The following is a 13,245-nucleotide window of genomic DNA, read 5'->3' as shown; positions in this document are numbered from 1 at the left end:
GGCCCTCCAGCTCCCAGCCAGGAAGGCTAGCCCCTGGCCTCTCCCCACAGCCTCAGCGCGCCGTGCCACCAGCACTCTGGCCAGCCGCTCCTGTCAGGCAGCGAGGCTGGCTCTGGCCAGGTAGCAGGGCTGTGAGCTCCTACTGCTCTCAGCAGCATGGTAAGGGGGGTGGGAAGGGGGGTTGGATAAGAGGCAAGGAGTCCCAGAAGCAATCAGGGGATCGGGAGGTTGAATAGGGGGTAGGATCCCAGGGGCAGTTAGGGGTGGGGGTGTGGATGGGGTCAGGGCAGTCGGGGACGGGGAGCAGTTGGATGGAGTGGAGGTTCTGGGCAGGGGGGTGGTCATGGGATGGGGAACAGGGGCGGTTGGATAGGCATGGGAGTCCTGGGGAGCCGAATAGGGGTCAGGGCAGAGGACGGGGTGGTTGGATAGGGGGTGGGGTCCCAGGGGGCAGTTAGGGACAGGGGTCCTGGGAGGGGGCAGTAGGGGAACAGTCAGGGGGCGGAAAGTGGGAGGGGGCAGATAGGGGGAGGGGCCAGGCTGTTTGGGGAGGCACAGCCTTCCCTACCTGGCCCTCCATTCAGTTTCGCAATCCCAATTGGACCTCGGGCCAAAAAGTTTGCCCACCCCTGCACTACAGATTTCTATGAGGTGAACTGAAAAATACTATCTTTTGTTTATCTTTTTTACAGTACAAATATTTGTAATAAAAAATAATATAAAGTGAGCACTGTGCATTTGGTATTGTGTTGTAATTGAAATCAGTATATTTGAAAATGTAGAAAACACCCAAAAATATTTAAATAAATGGTATTCTATTATTACTAGTGCAATTAAAATTGCAATCATGATTTTTTTAATCAGATGACTAACACTATTAATTTTTTTAATCATTTGACAGCTCTAGTTATTAATATGATTATATATTTAATTACCCTAGCCACGTACAGGTTTATGATGTACCCTTCTTCTCAAATGCTGTTAGCTTTGTTTGTATCACTATGTACGCTACACAAGCAGAAGACAATACTAGCAATACTAACAGGGGAGAGCTCAGTTCCATCCCCACTCCTAATAAAAGTACAGAAAAGAGCACTGCACTTCAGGTTCTACCTGAAAGCAGCAAACAATCCCTTCAACATAAGACAATGAATCACTACTATTCGTACCTATATATTGTTCCCTACTGCAACACCACTAACCTCACAACCAAAGAAGCAAACATCCCCAAGAATCCTCAAGACACTAGATCAGCACCTAAACTCACACAACCACCCCAAATTAAAATAAAATGTCCTCCTGGGACACCATTATCACACTAACAGACTACCTCACCACAGTATAGAGTGCAAAGCTAGGACAGACTTTTAACCAATATAGAAGAATCAAACTATGCACTAGAAGTGGATAACTGGAAGACAAATGACAGTTCAAATCCAGAAAGGAGAAACAGTCATATGTTGGACATTTCAATAGAAGATAAGACATTTCCACAAATTACCAGAAAAGGTAAGGCTTTCTATGAAAAGGTGAGGAAAATAAGAAGCAGCTAACCCTGGGTAAAAGAAGTGCAACTATAGAGATAATCACAGTACATAGAACCTTGCAGCAGATCCAGAATGGATGACAAAACTCCAAACAGGTTATGAGGCTCAATCCTTGGCAGAATACAAACAACTTGACATCTTTACAAAGAAAAAGTAAAAGACAGTAACATTTTAAATTAGTATCTACTACTACTATATTCTAGTCACAATTCAGGTGAAAGTTAAGAAATACATATACAACAAAGAACGTTAATCAAAATTAAGTTTAAGTTGTTTTGATAACACTACATAACAGGTCACCATTAATCAATGTTGTACTGTACAAATTAAAATCACAACATACAGAAACCTCTATCTTGTTTAGCACTGAGACAAACGTTAATGAAAAATTTCAGAGTAGCAGCCGTGTTAGTCTGTATTCGCAAAAAGAAAAGGAGTACTTGTGGCACCTTAGAGACTAACAAATTTATTAGAGCATAAGCTTTCGTGAGCTACAGCTCACTTCATTGGATGCATCCAATGAAGTGAGCTGTAGCTCACGAAAGCTTATGCTCTAATAAATTTGTTAGTCTCTAAGGGGCCACAAGTACTCCTTTTCTTTTTGTTAATGAAAAAGCAGAAGTTTGTATAAATAATGATTTTCCTTTTCTGTAGTTAAAAAGACTTTTTAATGAACTTTGGCTCTAAATATTTAGGAACATATTCGGTTTAATTTTTGGATAAATTCCCTAAAAAATGCTCCTGACAGAGAAATGAGAAAATTAATACTTACTTCCATTGTTTCCAACCACAAAGTTTACATTGGATCCAAACTGAAAGGGCCCCAACATTGAATGGCACATGAAGTTCTTCAATTGGATGCTTTCAATTATCCCCACTTCCCCTGAAGTCTACAGAAATATCATGAAAATGACATAAATCAAACACAAAAGTGAGTCACGCAGAATGAGAAATTAAAATGAAAGCGTGGTGATAAAATGGCAGTGGTAACAAAAGTCATACTTTTGTAGCCAAAACAGGACAACAAACAGATGGAAGGGCTTTAGTGATGATGCATACAAATTACACAACAATATGAAAATGTATAGTTGGTGGTGTAATTCAGTCATAAGGTAGCATTAAATGCAAATAGTTATCAAAATCCTTCATTTATCAGAGATAGTTTTAGGGTACACCTACACTGCATACTCCTTTCCATGGCATGTAGAATATATACACCACAGACACCCCTCCAGCATGGGTATAAATAACAGTGCAGATGATGAGTCACTGCGTATATGAATAAAGACACTCCCTGAAGCCTGTGGGTACGTACCTGAGTATGTACCCTACAGGGCTCTCTACTTGCCCATACAGTCCCTACGTACACTGCCATATTTAGCAGTTTAGCGTCCTGCTGTTGGAGTCTTTCCCCACAGCAGGGAGGCAGTGGGGAAAGGCTCCAGCAGCTCCATGCTTCTGGGGACACATGAAGCTACACACAGCAGTCTGGATGCAGCCTGCTTTTCACTGTGAGGTGTAGGTACACAGGAGGTATGCAGTGTATATATAGCCTTAGTTTTTCCCCTTTAAGTTACCGAGTCATGAACATCTTACACAGCATGCTTTTATTATTTAGCTTCCATGTGGCAGAATATTCTTCATACACCATATAGATTTTTTTTTTAAAATAATCTTTACTCTTTTTAAACAACTTTCAAAGTTGGGAAGAAGGACCTGAATTTAGAAGCAGAAGGGATAATCCAGTGGCAAAATGCTGAAACATATTTTGTTAGAAAGTTTTTAGGGTAAAGCTAAAGCTTTTGGAATACATTTCTCTGCACTTTGTTTCCTAGAAACAAGTAAAGGTTTTAAGCATATATAAAGGCCACCTGCAACTTGAATTCTCACATCAGACAACACTGCATTTGAAAAGCATTTCTTCTTAAAGCATTTTTTCTTAAAATATTTATCTCACTATGACTCAACTAGAGAGCAATAACGATGGCATTCATCCTCATTTTATTTTAAATTACCACTTTACACACAAAAAAATTTCAAAAATATGATTCTATTTTGATGGTGTCACAAAGTATTTGGGATATGTTTAACAAGCTACAGTGGTTCCAACTGCTCCTTCCGGGTCACTCATTTATCTTTTAAATACTTCCCACCCGCCCCCTATTTTTGTGCAACATAAAATCACAACTTGTACAACAGGTTTTTGGATGACGAACCAAACATTTTATTTCCTTAACTTGGTTGCCTATGTTTTTTGCCCTCAGAAGTAGTCATTTAATATAATGCAACTGACTGTGGTTGCCAATGCAATTTATGATTTTAATTTTAAACCATGCTTAGTTGCCATGAGTATGTATTGCACAAATTATTAAAGTTGCATTTAAAAAAAGTAATCTTTACTGTCTATTCCAAAGGACAACTGGGGATTGTAACAGGCTGTAGAATTTATAAAAGGATCAAAACAGAATGCTTCAAGAAATTGTGTAACACGTGCGTATGAATCTGAGGAAGAGATCATTATGGTTGATAGCACCCTAAAATATTATTCCAGAAGAAAGAGGTTTCCTCAAATGTAGTAGAGGACAACTGAAGAAGACATGATAGAAACATCATTGGTAGCTTTATTTTCATATTGTTCCTTCTGCAGCCTACATGCAAGACCCTCCTGCTTTACAATCAGCCTGAGTCAAACAGCACTATATTTGTACCAGTTTGCTTATTTCCTCTTTTTTAAAACTACCATTTCTAACAAGACACACATCTTACCAACTGCGAACTGGAATTACTGTCAGACTGAAACTGTGAACGTTCTTCTTCATCAAGCTCATCATTAGATTCATCTGTGTATTCCTGTCTTGGCCTTTTGTGGAATCCAGGTTTTGAAAAGCTTTCCTCTTTTCTCTTACCCATAAGTACTGAAAAAAAAGTAGGGTAAATCGTAAGTTCCAGTTAGCTAAATGAAAAATATCTCAGATTGTAACACACAGGTCTATATCGACGTAAAAATATGAATGATCACAAAGAGCAAACTGACAGAATCTGCCCACTTTTGAAGCAATATTGACAAGTCCCAGTAAAACAAAGTGAAAATTAAGTCGGACAAAAAGAAAAAATTTTGAAAACCTAAAGCTGAGCAAACCCAGCAGAGAGGCATCAGTGCTGGTACAATTATGGTAATGATGACAATTGGACTATAAATGGATAGCTCCTATTCAACTTAGAGGTTTAATTATGACACTAACAAAGTACACATTGTACTGGAATTTATTTCTAGAGTACCAAAGTATGGTTAGCTCTACAGGAAGCATGGGAGAAAAAGCATGCTTCTGCATCAAAAAGTAACAATAAAGCTTCAATCATGCAAACACTCATGCACATTTTAATTTTATGCATCTATTTTATGGTTAAATTGGTGTTGTGGTAATACACTGCATAAATAATAAAGGCCAAGATTTTATCATGGATATTTTCAGGAAAAATCAGACAGGTCACGGGCAATAAAGAAAAATTAACGGAAAATACAAAAAATATACATGACAAAATGGGAAGCCGCTGGGCAGCTGCGGGGGTGGCTGAGAGCTCTGGGGACCCCTACCATTCATGGGGGCTCATAGCTCCAGGGTCCCCCTCCACCTACGGTTTGGAGCTCCAAGGGTCCCCTGCTCCCTGAGGGGGCCAGTGGCTGCGGGGATCCCCCTACCACTTGCAGGAAGCTACTGGGGTAATAATAATTCTAGCATGCTGTAATCAAGTAAAGATTAGGACTGAGATTTTCAAAGTTACCATTAATTTTTATGTGAACTGATCTGAAGAATTCCTTTAGGCACCTTTGAAAATCTCTCACTGTGTCTAAGAGACAAACAAGTGTCAAAATTTAATTATATGTTTTCCTATGGAAATTATAAGCAGTGAGTAAACTTTTAAGACTAACATTAATGAAAGGAAAAAAAAATAATAAAGCTAAACTGGTTAATTTTCATTACTAAGGCCTCATCTATTCTGGAGATTAGTTCTGATTGATTAATCAATGGACAGCAACCAGTGTCATGACCAAATTTTTCCTGCAGATATGGAAATATTAAAAAAGAAATTTATCTTTCCTTCAGATAGTAGAATACTTTAGTTCCCAAATGAAACGGTAACATGGACTGAACGATCATCACACTCTTCACTTCAGCCACTGTAATTGATGAACAGCAATTTAGAGTGGGTTTTCCTTGGGGAGGCAGAGGAAAGAGTGGAAATTCTCTCTCGTCACTCTTTTGTTACCAGAATTATTTGTTCATTGAACATTCAATAGCTGTCTTGCTACAGTATATTTCTTCCCCTCCCGCCCATATTTTTCTGTAGTGATCTTTCATCAAGTATAACAATAGACTATTCGCCTTCCTAGACAAATTGGAAGATTGGGCCAAAAGAAATCTAATGAGGTTCAATAAGGATAAGTGCAGGGTCCTGCACTTAGGATGGAAGAATCCAATGCACCGCTACAGACTAGGGACCGAATGGCTCGGCAGCAGTTCTGCGGAAAAGGACCTAGGGGTGACAGTGGACGAGAAGCTGGATATGAGTCAGCAGTGTGCCCTTGTTGCCAAGAAGGCCAATGGCATTTTGGGATGTATAAGTAGGGGCATAGCGAGCAGATCGAGGGACGTGATCGTTCCCCTCTATTCGACACTGGTGAGGCCTCATCTGGAGTACTGTGTCCAGTTTTGGGCCCCACACTACAAGAAGGATGTGGATAAATTGGAAAGAGTACAGCGAAGGGCAACAAAAATGATTAGGGGTCTAGAGCACATGACTTATGAGGAGAGGCTGAGGGAGCTGGGATTGTTTAGTCTGCAGAAGAGAAGAATGAGGGGGGATTTGATAGCTGCTTTCAACTACCTGAAAGGGGGTTTCAAAGAGGATGGCTCTAGACTGTTCTCAATGGTAGCAGATGACAGAACGAGGAGTAATGGTCTCAAGTTGCAATGGGGGAGGTTTAGATTGGATATTAGGAAAAACTTTTTCACTAAGAGGGTGGTGAAACACTGGAATGCGTTACCTAGGGAGGTGGTAGAATCTCCTTCCTTAGAGGTTTTTAAGGTCAGGCTTGACAAAGCCCTGGCTAGGATGATTTAACTGGGACTTGGTCCTGCTTTGAGCAGGGGGTTGGACTAGATGACCTTCTGGGGTCCCTTCCAACCCTGATATTCTATGATTCTATGATTCATTGGCAACTAAGATTTCAGTGGCTTCTCCCTTATTCCATCCTTTTCTAGTGATTTTACAAATAATTCACCCTAAAGGAAAGTTATAAATGGTGCACCAGAAATAGCCACTCTTTGTCCTAATGCTAAAAATAAACCCACATCACTTCTCAACCACACCTTGGCTCCAACTAGAAGAGTTTCCCATTCCTTCTAACCTTGTGTAATTGTCAATCCTAAAACTGTCACATATTGCCTATCTGGAAAGCACCTTAACACACTGTGAGTACTACAATAAACAAACATGGGAAACCTGGTTGCCTGGTCCCTGAAACTGTCCCACACAAAAATATACTACAGAGACCTGAAGACCAGGCTAACAGATCCCTCTGTTGCAAGGTACCAAGTTTTGTCCAATTACAGAATGGTTTCCAGATTTTGCAGACCACTTCCATTGGCCTGATCTAGTGTACAGAGACTATAGTTTACCATGCTGACCTGTACCGTCTCACTGTTTACACGTACTCTGTTGTCTTTAGCTTAAGGAAACAGAATTTAAGGGTTTCAGAGTAGCAGCCCTGTTAGTCTGTATTCGCAAAAAGAAAAGGAGTACTTGTGGCACCTTAGAGACTAACAAATTTATTAGAGCATAAGCTTTCGTGAGCTACATCCGATGCATCCGATGAAGTGAGCTGTAGCTCACGAAAGCTTATGCTCTAATAAATTTGTTAGAATTTAAGGGGTATCTATAAATATCTACATGGGGGAAAACATACAATAATGGGCTCTTCAGTCTAGCACCGAAAGATAGAACACAATCCAATGGTTGGAAATAGAAGCCAGATAAATTTAAGCTGGAAATAAAGCATAAATGTTTAAGGGCGAGCATAATTAACCACTGAGCAACTTACAAGGGTCATGGTGTAGTCTCTATCACTGACAGGTCTGAAATCAAGATTGGATTTTTTCTAAAGATAGGCTCTTACGGATACCGGTATTAGTACTAGGCCGTCCTGGGTTATGGTCACAGTGGTCACTTCTGGCCTTGGAAGCGACGCGTCTGTCTGTTTTGCCTAGTAAGCGCTTCTGGGCAGGGGCTGTCTTGTTCTGTGTCTGTCCAGCGCCGAGCACAATGGGCTCCCTGGCCCCCAGGGCTCACGAGAACCAGGATCTAGCTTAGTGGCACCTGGGGGTACCATGCAACGCAACAGTTTGTGATACACTGGGAAAAGTCACGTTAGCGTGACCACGGGTTTCCCACGGCCACCCAGGGACTGGGCAGCCTGGCCACCAAGGACGCCATCCTGACGCGCTGCCCAGCAGCTCCGCCGGGCGGCGAGCGGGGGGGGGGGGCGGCCTCAGGGGACCCCCCCTTCCATGGGGGGGGGGATTTGCCTGCGCCAGCTGCCGCGCCTGAGAGCCGCGCGCGCACCGCGAGGAGCAGCGGCTGCCCAGCCGCCCCGCTTACCTCGCGGGCAGGAGGGCGGGCTTGCGGAGAAGGAACAGCCGGTCTCGTTAGGATCCGCTTAGATTTTTAAACCCGCTCCCAGTCCCGGCGTTCGACTCCGCGCGGCGCTGCCCCAGCCCCAGCCCGGCTGCGGCCACAGGCACCGGCCGGAAAGGGAAAGCGGGCGTCCCCGGGCCTCCGTGCGCACGCGCGGCCCGAGTACTTCCGCGCCCCGCCTCCCTGCGGAAGTGGAGCCGCTTCCGGGAGAGAAGGTGGGAGGTTCCCGCGCCAAATACGAATCCGACGCCGGGACTGAGTGATCAGAGTCTGCAGAGTGGGACCCCCTGGAGAGTGGTTCGTTTCTCAGCCCCCACCCCGCCTGGGCTGTTCCCTCCTCCCCACCGCCCCCGCGATCGGTTCCCAGCCCCCCACCCCGCCTGGGCTGTTCCCTCCTCCCCACCGCCCCCGCGATCGGTTCCCAGCCCCCCACCCCGCCTGGGCTGTTCCCTCCTCCCCACCGCCCCCGCGATCGGTTCCCAGCCCCCCACCCCGCCTGGGCTGTTCCCTCCTCCCCACCGCCCCCGCGATCGGTTCCCAGCCCCCCACCCCGCCTGGGCTGTTCCCTCCTCCCCACCGCCCCCGCGATCGGTTCCCAGCCCCCCACCCCGCCTGGGCTGTTCCCTTCTCTCACCTCCCGCCCCCGCGATCGGTTCCCAGCCCCCCACCCCGCCTGGGCTGTTCCCTCCTCCCCCACCGCACCGGCGATCGGTTCCCAGCCCCCCACCCCGCCTGGGCTGTTCCCTTCTCTCACCTCCCTCCCACCCCGCCCCCGCGATCGGTTCCCAGCCCCTCACCCCGCCTGGGCTGTTCCCTTCTCTCACCTCCCTCCCACACCGCCCCCGCGATCGGTTCCCAGCCCCCCACCCCGCCTGGGCTGTTCTCTCCTGTCACAACCACCCCACACACACACACACACACACACATAAACGCAACCGTGTTCGGTTCCCAGTCCCCTCCCTGCCTGGGCTGTTCCTTCCTCTCTGCGTCCCATCCCCCACTAGTTCTCCTCTTCCCCCCCCCCCCCACCCCGGCTCGGATCCCTTCCCACACTCACTCTCCTGACACCAAGGTCACATCCTGGGCTTCCTAAAATATCCAACCCTGTGTTACATCCGAGTTGCTCCTGCTTAGCATCCTGGGGATGTGTGTTTATATTCGGAACCCAGCAAGACTGTTACCTGCTTCCCACTGTGGGGACCTAACCTCCAATCCTGGCCTTGCCTGGCTCTGTTTGTTTGTGTTTCCTCCACTGCCTGCCCCTGCCCCAAAGATCCACACTACAACTCTCCTCTTCCCCACCCTGCTGCCATTGCACCCCAGAACCCAGTACAGGAGCCCTGGATGCAATGTAGCCTATAGTCCCCCAAGAACCTAGTATGAGGAGTGAGCTGCAGCAGTTTAGTGGGGGCCCACCAGGGTTATGAGTTGACAGCTCCTCCATGGATCCAGAAGCACGGGTACCTGTATCTGATGCAGTTCACAGAATTCCCCAACACCTGTCCTTTTTGCAGCAAGAGGGAGACTGTTAGTGCACATTTGCATAGAGCAGAGGTCCCCAAACTGTGGGGTGCACCCCCTTAGGGGGTGCATCGGAACATTTGGTGGGTGCAGCAGGGCCGAGACCAGCTCCCGCCCGGGGGGGGGAGGGAGATTGTGCAGAAGCACCACCCAGCTCTGCTCCCAGCCCTGGCTATGGCTCTGCACCCGGCTGCAGCCCCCCACCATGGCCCAGCTGCAGCCCCAACCTTGGGCTCCTTACCTGGTCTGTGTCCCCCTGCCCCTGGAGCCACAGCCTCCTGGGGGGGACAGACAGCAGTAATGGGGGGCATGACCCTGAAAAGTTTGGGACACTCTATTCCAATGGTCTTGAGGGGCTGCAACCTGATGAACTTCCTACTGAGGTTCTGGCTGCACTTTTCCCCACACCTCATTTACGCACACCCCATCCATGTCCTCAGAAAGTCACAAGACCTTGCTGTCAGCCTCCTGGCACTGGTGTCTCTATGACTGTGAGGCTTATTTCTGGTCCTTTGTCTCATACCTCCAAGCAAAGTTCCTTGGGCAGTGTCCACTGGCTCCCTAGACACCTTTGAGGAGCAGTGTGCACTGTTGAGTGTTCTCTGCTCTATTTCCTGTTCCAGTTCCCTGCTTTTTAACTTTTGACCCTCCCTCCATTCTTGTTTGTTCATTTGTTGCCCCAAGACTTCAGTTGTGGCCTGGGTGAGTGGACAGACCTTTAGTTCTGGGTGGGCCATCCCAGTACCCACGATCATAGGTGCTGACTCCATGGGTGCTCTGGGGCTGGAGCACCCACAGAAAAAAAATAGTGGGTGCTCAGCACCCACCAGCCCCAGCTGTTTGGTGGCACTCTGAAACAGCTGATTGTAGGCTGGGGGAGGGCAGTGAGCAGGTGAGGGCCTTGGGGAGGGAGCAGAGCAGGGGCAGGAAGAAGCAGAGTGAAGGTGTGACCTGAGGGAACGGGGTGAAGTGGGGGTGGCCCTCAAGGCAGAGTGGGGGTGGAGCACCCTGGGGGAAAGAAAAACTCAGTGGCTATGCCCACAATGGGTTCAGGATTTTAGTGGTTCTCTTCCCTTCCCCCCTCCAAAATCCACTAATGCTGAGAATACACATGGATTGGTAAAAGTATTGGTATTTTAAGGGCAGATGTAGCATTGCATGCAGCCTAACCAGCTAGTAGCATGGAGACTTAATGGTTTTATTCTTGTGTTTTACTTACAGAAAGAAAGAATTGCAAGTATTTAATCTTGTGCAACGTGTCTTTATATTTGAAGAGTAAGACTAAATTATATAGAATGTGTTTTGTGTTTCATTTCATAAAACTTTTTCACTCTTTTGTCCCAGTGAAAACAAGGGGGTATCCCACAAATGGAATAGCAGTGGGTGAAGCACTTTGGGAGCTTAGGTGTGTTGGCAAAGTGGTGTGATGATATCTCAGGACTTGGAATACCGGTGAGGATTGTAGTTCAAAAGAAGGTTTCAGAGTAGCAGCCGTGTTAGTCTGTATTCACAAAAAAGAAAAGGAGTACTTGTGGCACCTTAGAGACTAACAAATTTATTTGAGCATAAGCTTTCGTGAGCTACAGCTCACTTCATGGGATGTTGCAGAACTCTCCCGTGTGGGGAGATCTCAGTATGGGAAGGGCAGGGAAACTGTATTGCAGAATTGAGGTGCATTGGCCAAGATTTCTTGGATAAATTTGCATAGTCAGATGACCTATCTAAAGCAAACCATTAATTGTCATCAGCTTTAAATTCGTTTACTCATTTTAAGTACTCTCTTTGTTTTTGTTGAGTTAATTGTAATAATGTAAAATGTTCATTGTTTGTAGACTTACTGTCTCTAAAGTTTTAAAGGCTGGTTTACAAGTATAGATCCTGGACCTGATGTCAGTGACTGTATTGCAATTCACTTTTGTGGAAGCCAGACCAATTCCCTAAATTTTGTTGTTCTTTTTGTTATAACATGAAGTGTTTTAGGGTGATTTACAGACTTACAGGAAAAATAAGGTCCTGCTGTGAAGATGTAACCTTCTCTAAGATATAGAAGGTGGGATGGGAGATTTGGTATAACTAAGGCCCCTGAAATAAAATCTGTTCAGATGCGTCTTTGCAAAGAGCCCCATTCAAGACAGTACAGCTTTCTGCAAGATGGATTAGCATCTAAATCATTTAAATGACAAAAATAAAATAACCTCAAAATTTATTATGGTACGTCTACGTACTTCAGCAACTAATATACTTTGAACTATGGAAAGGAAAAATCACTTCCCTAGTTATAAATTAATATTTTACTATGGTGTTGAGAAACATTGACTTATTTTATTTTTCATTTTTGAGTTGCCTTAGCCACATTTTTGTCTATATAGCTACTTCTGCATGTGTGTAGAATTAGAAATACTTTTTGATGCATTTATCCTCCCTTTGCATTAATACTGATGTGCTATGTCATCATAGTACTAATAAACCAATTAACACAAAGGTTATAGGAAGCTATATAAGAAACGTAGACTGATTTATAGGCAACAAATGGTAACATCAAAAGGGCTTTTTGCTAAGTGTTATCTCGTTCACCTCCCAAAAAGCTGAAAGTCCCAGTTAGGTGGTAAGAAGGTTAATTTTCCCCCTGCAGAGTGCTCTGTTCAAGGCTTTCTTCTATCTTTTAAAGGTAACTATTGGAAATAATAAAATATTATGGTGGCAAAAAAGAATACTTCCGTGTAGTTTTAAAGCATCTTTTATCTGAGTAAGTATATACTGTTGAGGCTACAACTTAGCAAATGAGTGTCTCTGAGGTCATGTCTACACAGCAACTACCCCGTACCAACTGCCCCGTACCAACCACTCGATCTTGGGCTGCAGGATTCTTTCATTGCTGCGTAGGCTTCTGGGCTTGGGCTGGAGTCTTGGTGCTAGGACCTTGCAAGGTGGGATGGTCCCAGAGCTTGGGTTCCAGCCCAAGCCCTGAAGTCTGCACAGTAGTGGAACAGCTCCGTAGCCCCAGTTGGCTGGCACAGGCCAGCCCCGGGTGTCAGCATAAATACAGCAACTAGAGTGGGAAAATATCTCGGCTTCCTGTTTCTATTCTCTTGCCTGTGCTGTTCACAACATCAGATTTCTTACAGTGCAAGAGGTAGCCCAACACACACCTTTTTTTTTAAACAGATTTGCACTCAGGGCCACTTAATTTCTTACAATGCCTGTTCTGGTATATAAAACTTCAGAAGCATAGATATGCCAATGTACTTGATTTGTATTACTAGATACTTTCCAAATGCCCATCGGACACAAAAATGGTTAATATAAGTCATCAGCTCTTTACTAGCCAATTAATTAACATCTGGGATTTCCCAGCATTTAGAAGCTGAAGTTCTTAAATCCTTAGAGAAAGGTAGCCTACATTGTTGCTAAGGGGATAGTTTTCTTGCCAGATGCAATACTACAACTTAGCAGGCATGCGCTTTTTCTCTTGTTAAATTTA

At 45.1% G+C, this 13,245-nt stretch overlaps 2 protein-coding genes across 10 annotated transcripts in view; one reads left to right on the top strand and one right to left on the bottom strand.

The window, feature by feature from the left end:
• The window catches only part of SMC6 (structural maintenance of chromosomes 6), a 98,258-nt gene extending 89,775 nt beyond the window's left edge, over positions 1-8,483 (bottom strand). For 7 of the 8 annotated variants that reach the window (XR_005291761.2, XR_006279738.1, XR_006279737.1 and 4 more), the window contains exons 1-3: positions 8,208-8,483; positions 4,314-4,462; positions 2,320-2,437 (exon numbers count right to left, since the gene is read on the bottom strand). Coding sequence is in view for 5 of the 8 variants with exons in the window: in XM_038394147.2 (XP_038250075.1) it covers positions 2,320-2,437; positions 4,314-4,457 (262 nt within the window). In the remaining 3 variants the exon portion in view is untranslated. Of the gene's footprint in view, positions 1-2,319; positions 2,438-4,313; positions 4,473-8,207 lie in introns of all 8 variants that reach the window. The other variant, XM_043510220.1, reaches the window with a different exon arrangement.
• GEN1 (GEN1 Holliday junction 5' flap endonuclease) overlaps positions 8,437-13,245 on the top strand; it is a 34,489-nt gene continuing 29,680 nt past the window's right edge. The window contains exons 1-2 of one of the 2 annotated variants that reach the window (XM_038394152.2): positions 8,437-8,540; positions 11,109-11,216. The gene's annotated coding sequence lies outside the window, so the exon portion shown is untranslated. The remainder of the gene's footprint in view (positions 8,541-11,108; positions 11,217-13,245) is intronic. The other variant, XM_038394151.2, reaches the window with a different exon arrangement.

Source organism: Dermochelys coriacea, chromosome 3 (genome assembly GCF_009764565.3).
Source record: "Dermochelys coriacea isolate rDerCor1 chromosome 3, rDerCor1.pri.v4, whole genome shotgun sequence".
NCBI lineage: Eukaryota > Metazoa > Chordata > Testudines > Dermochelyidae > Dermochelys > Dermochelys coriacea.
The sequence above is the reverse complement of the archived record's forward strand: the minus strand, read 5'-3'. Positions and strand labels throughout refer to the sequence as shown.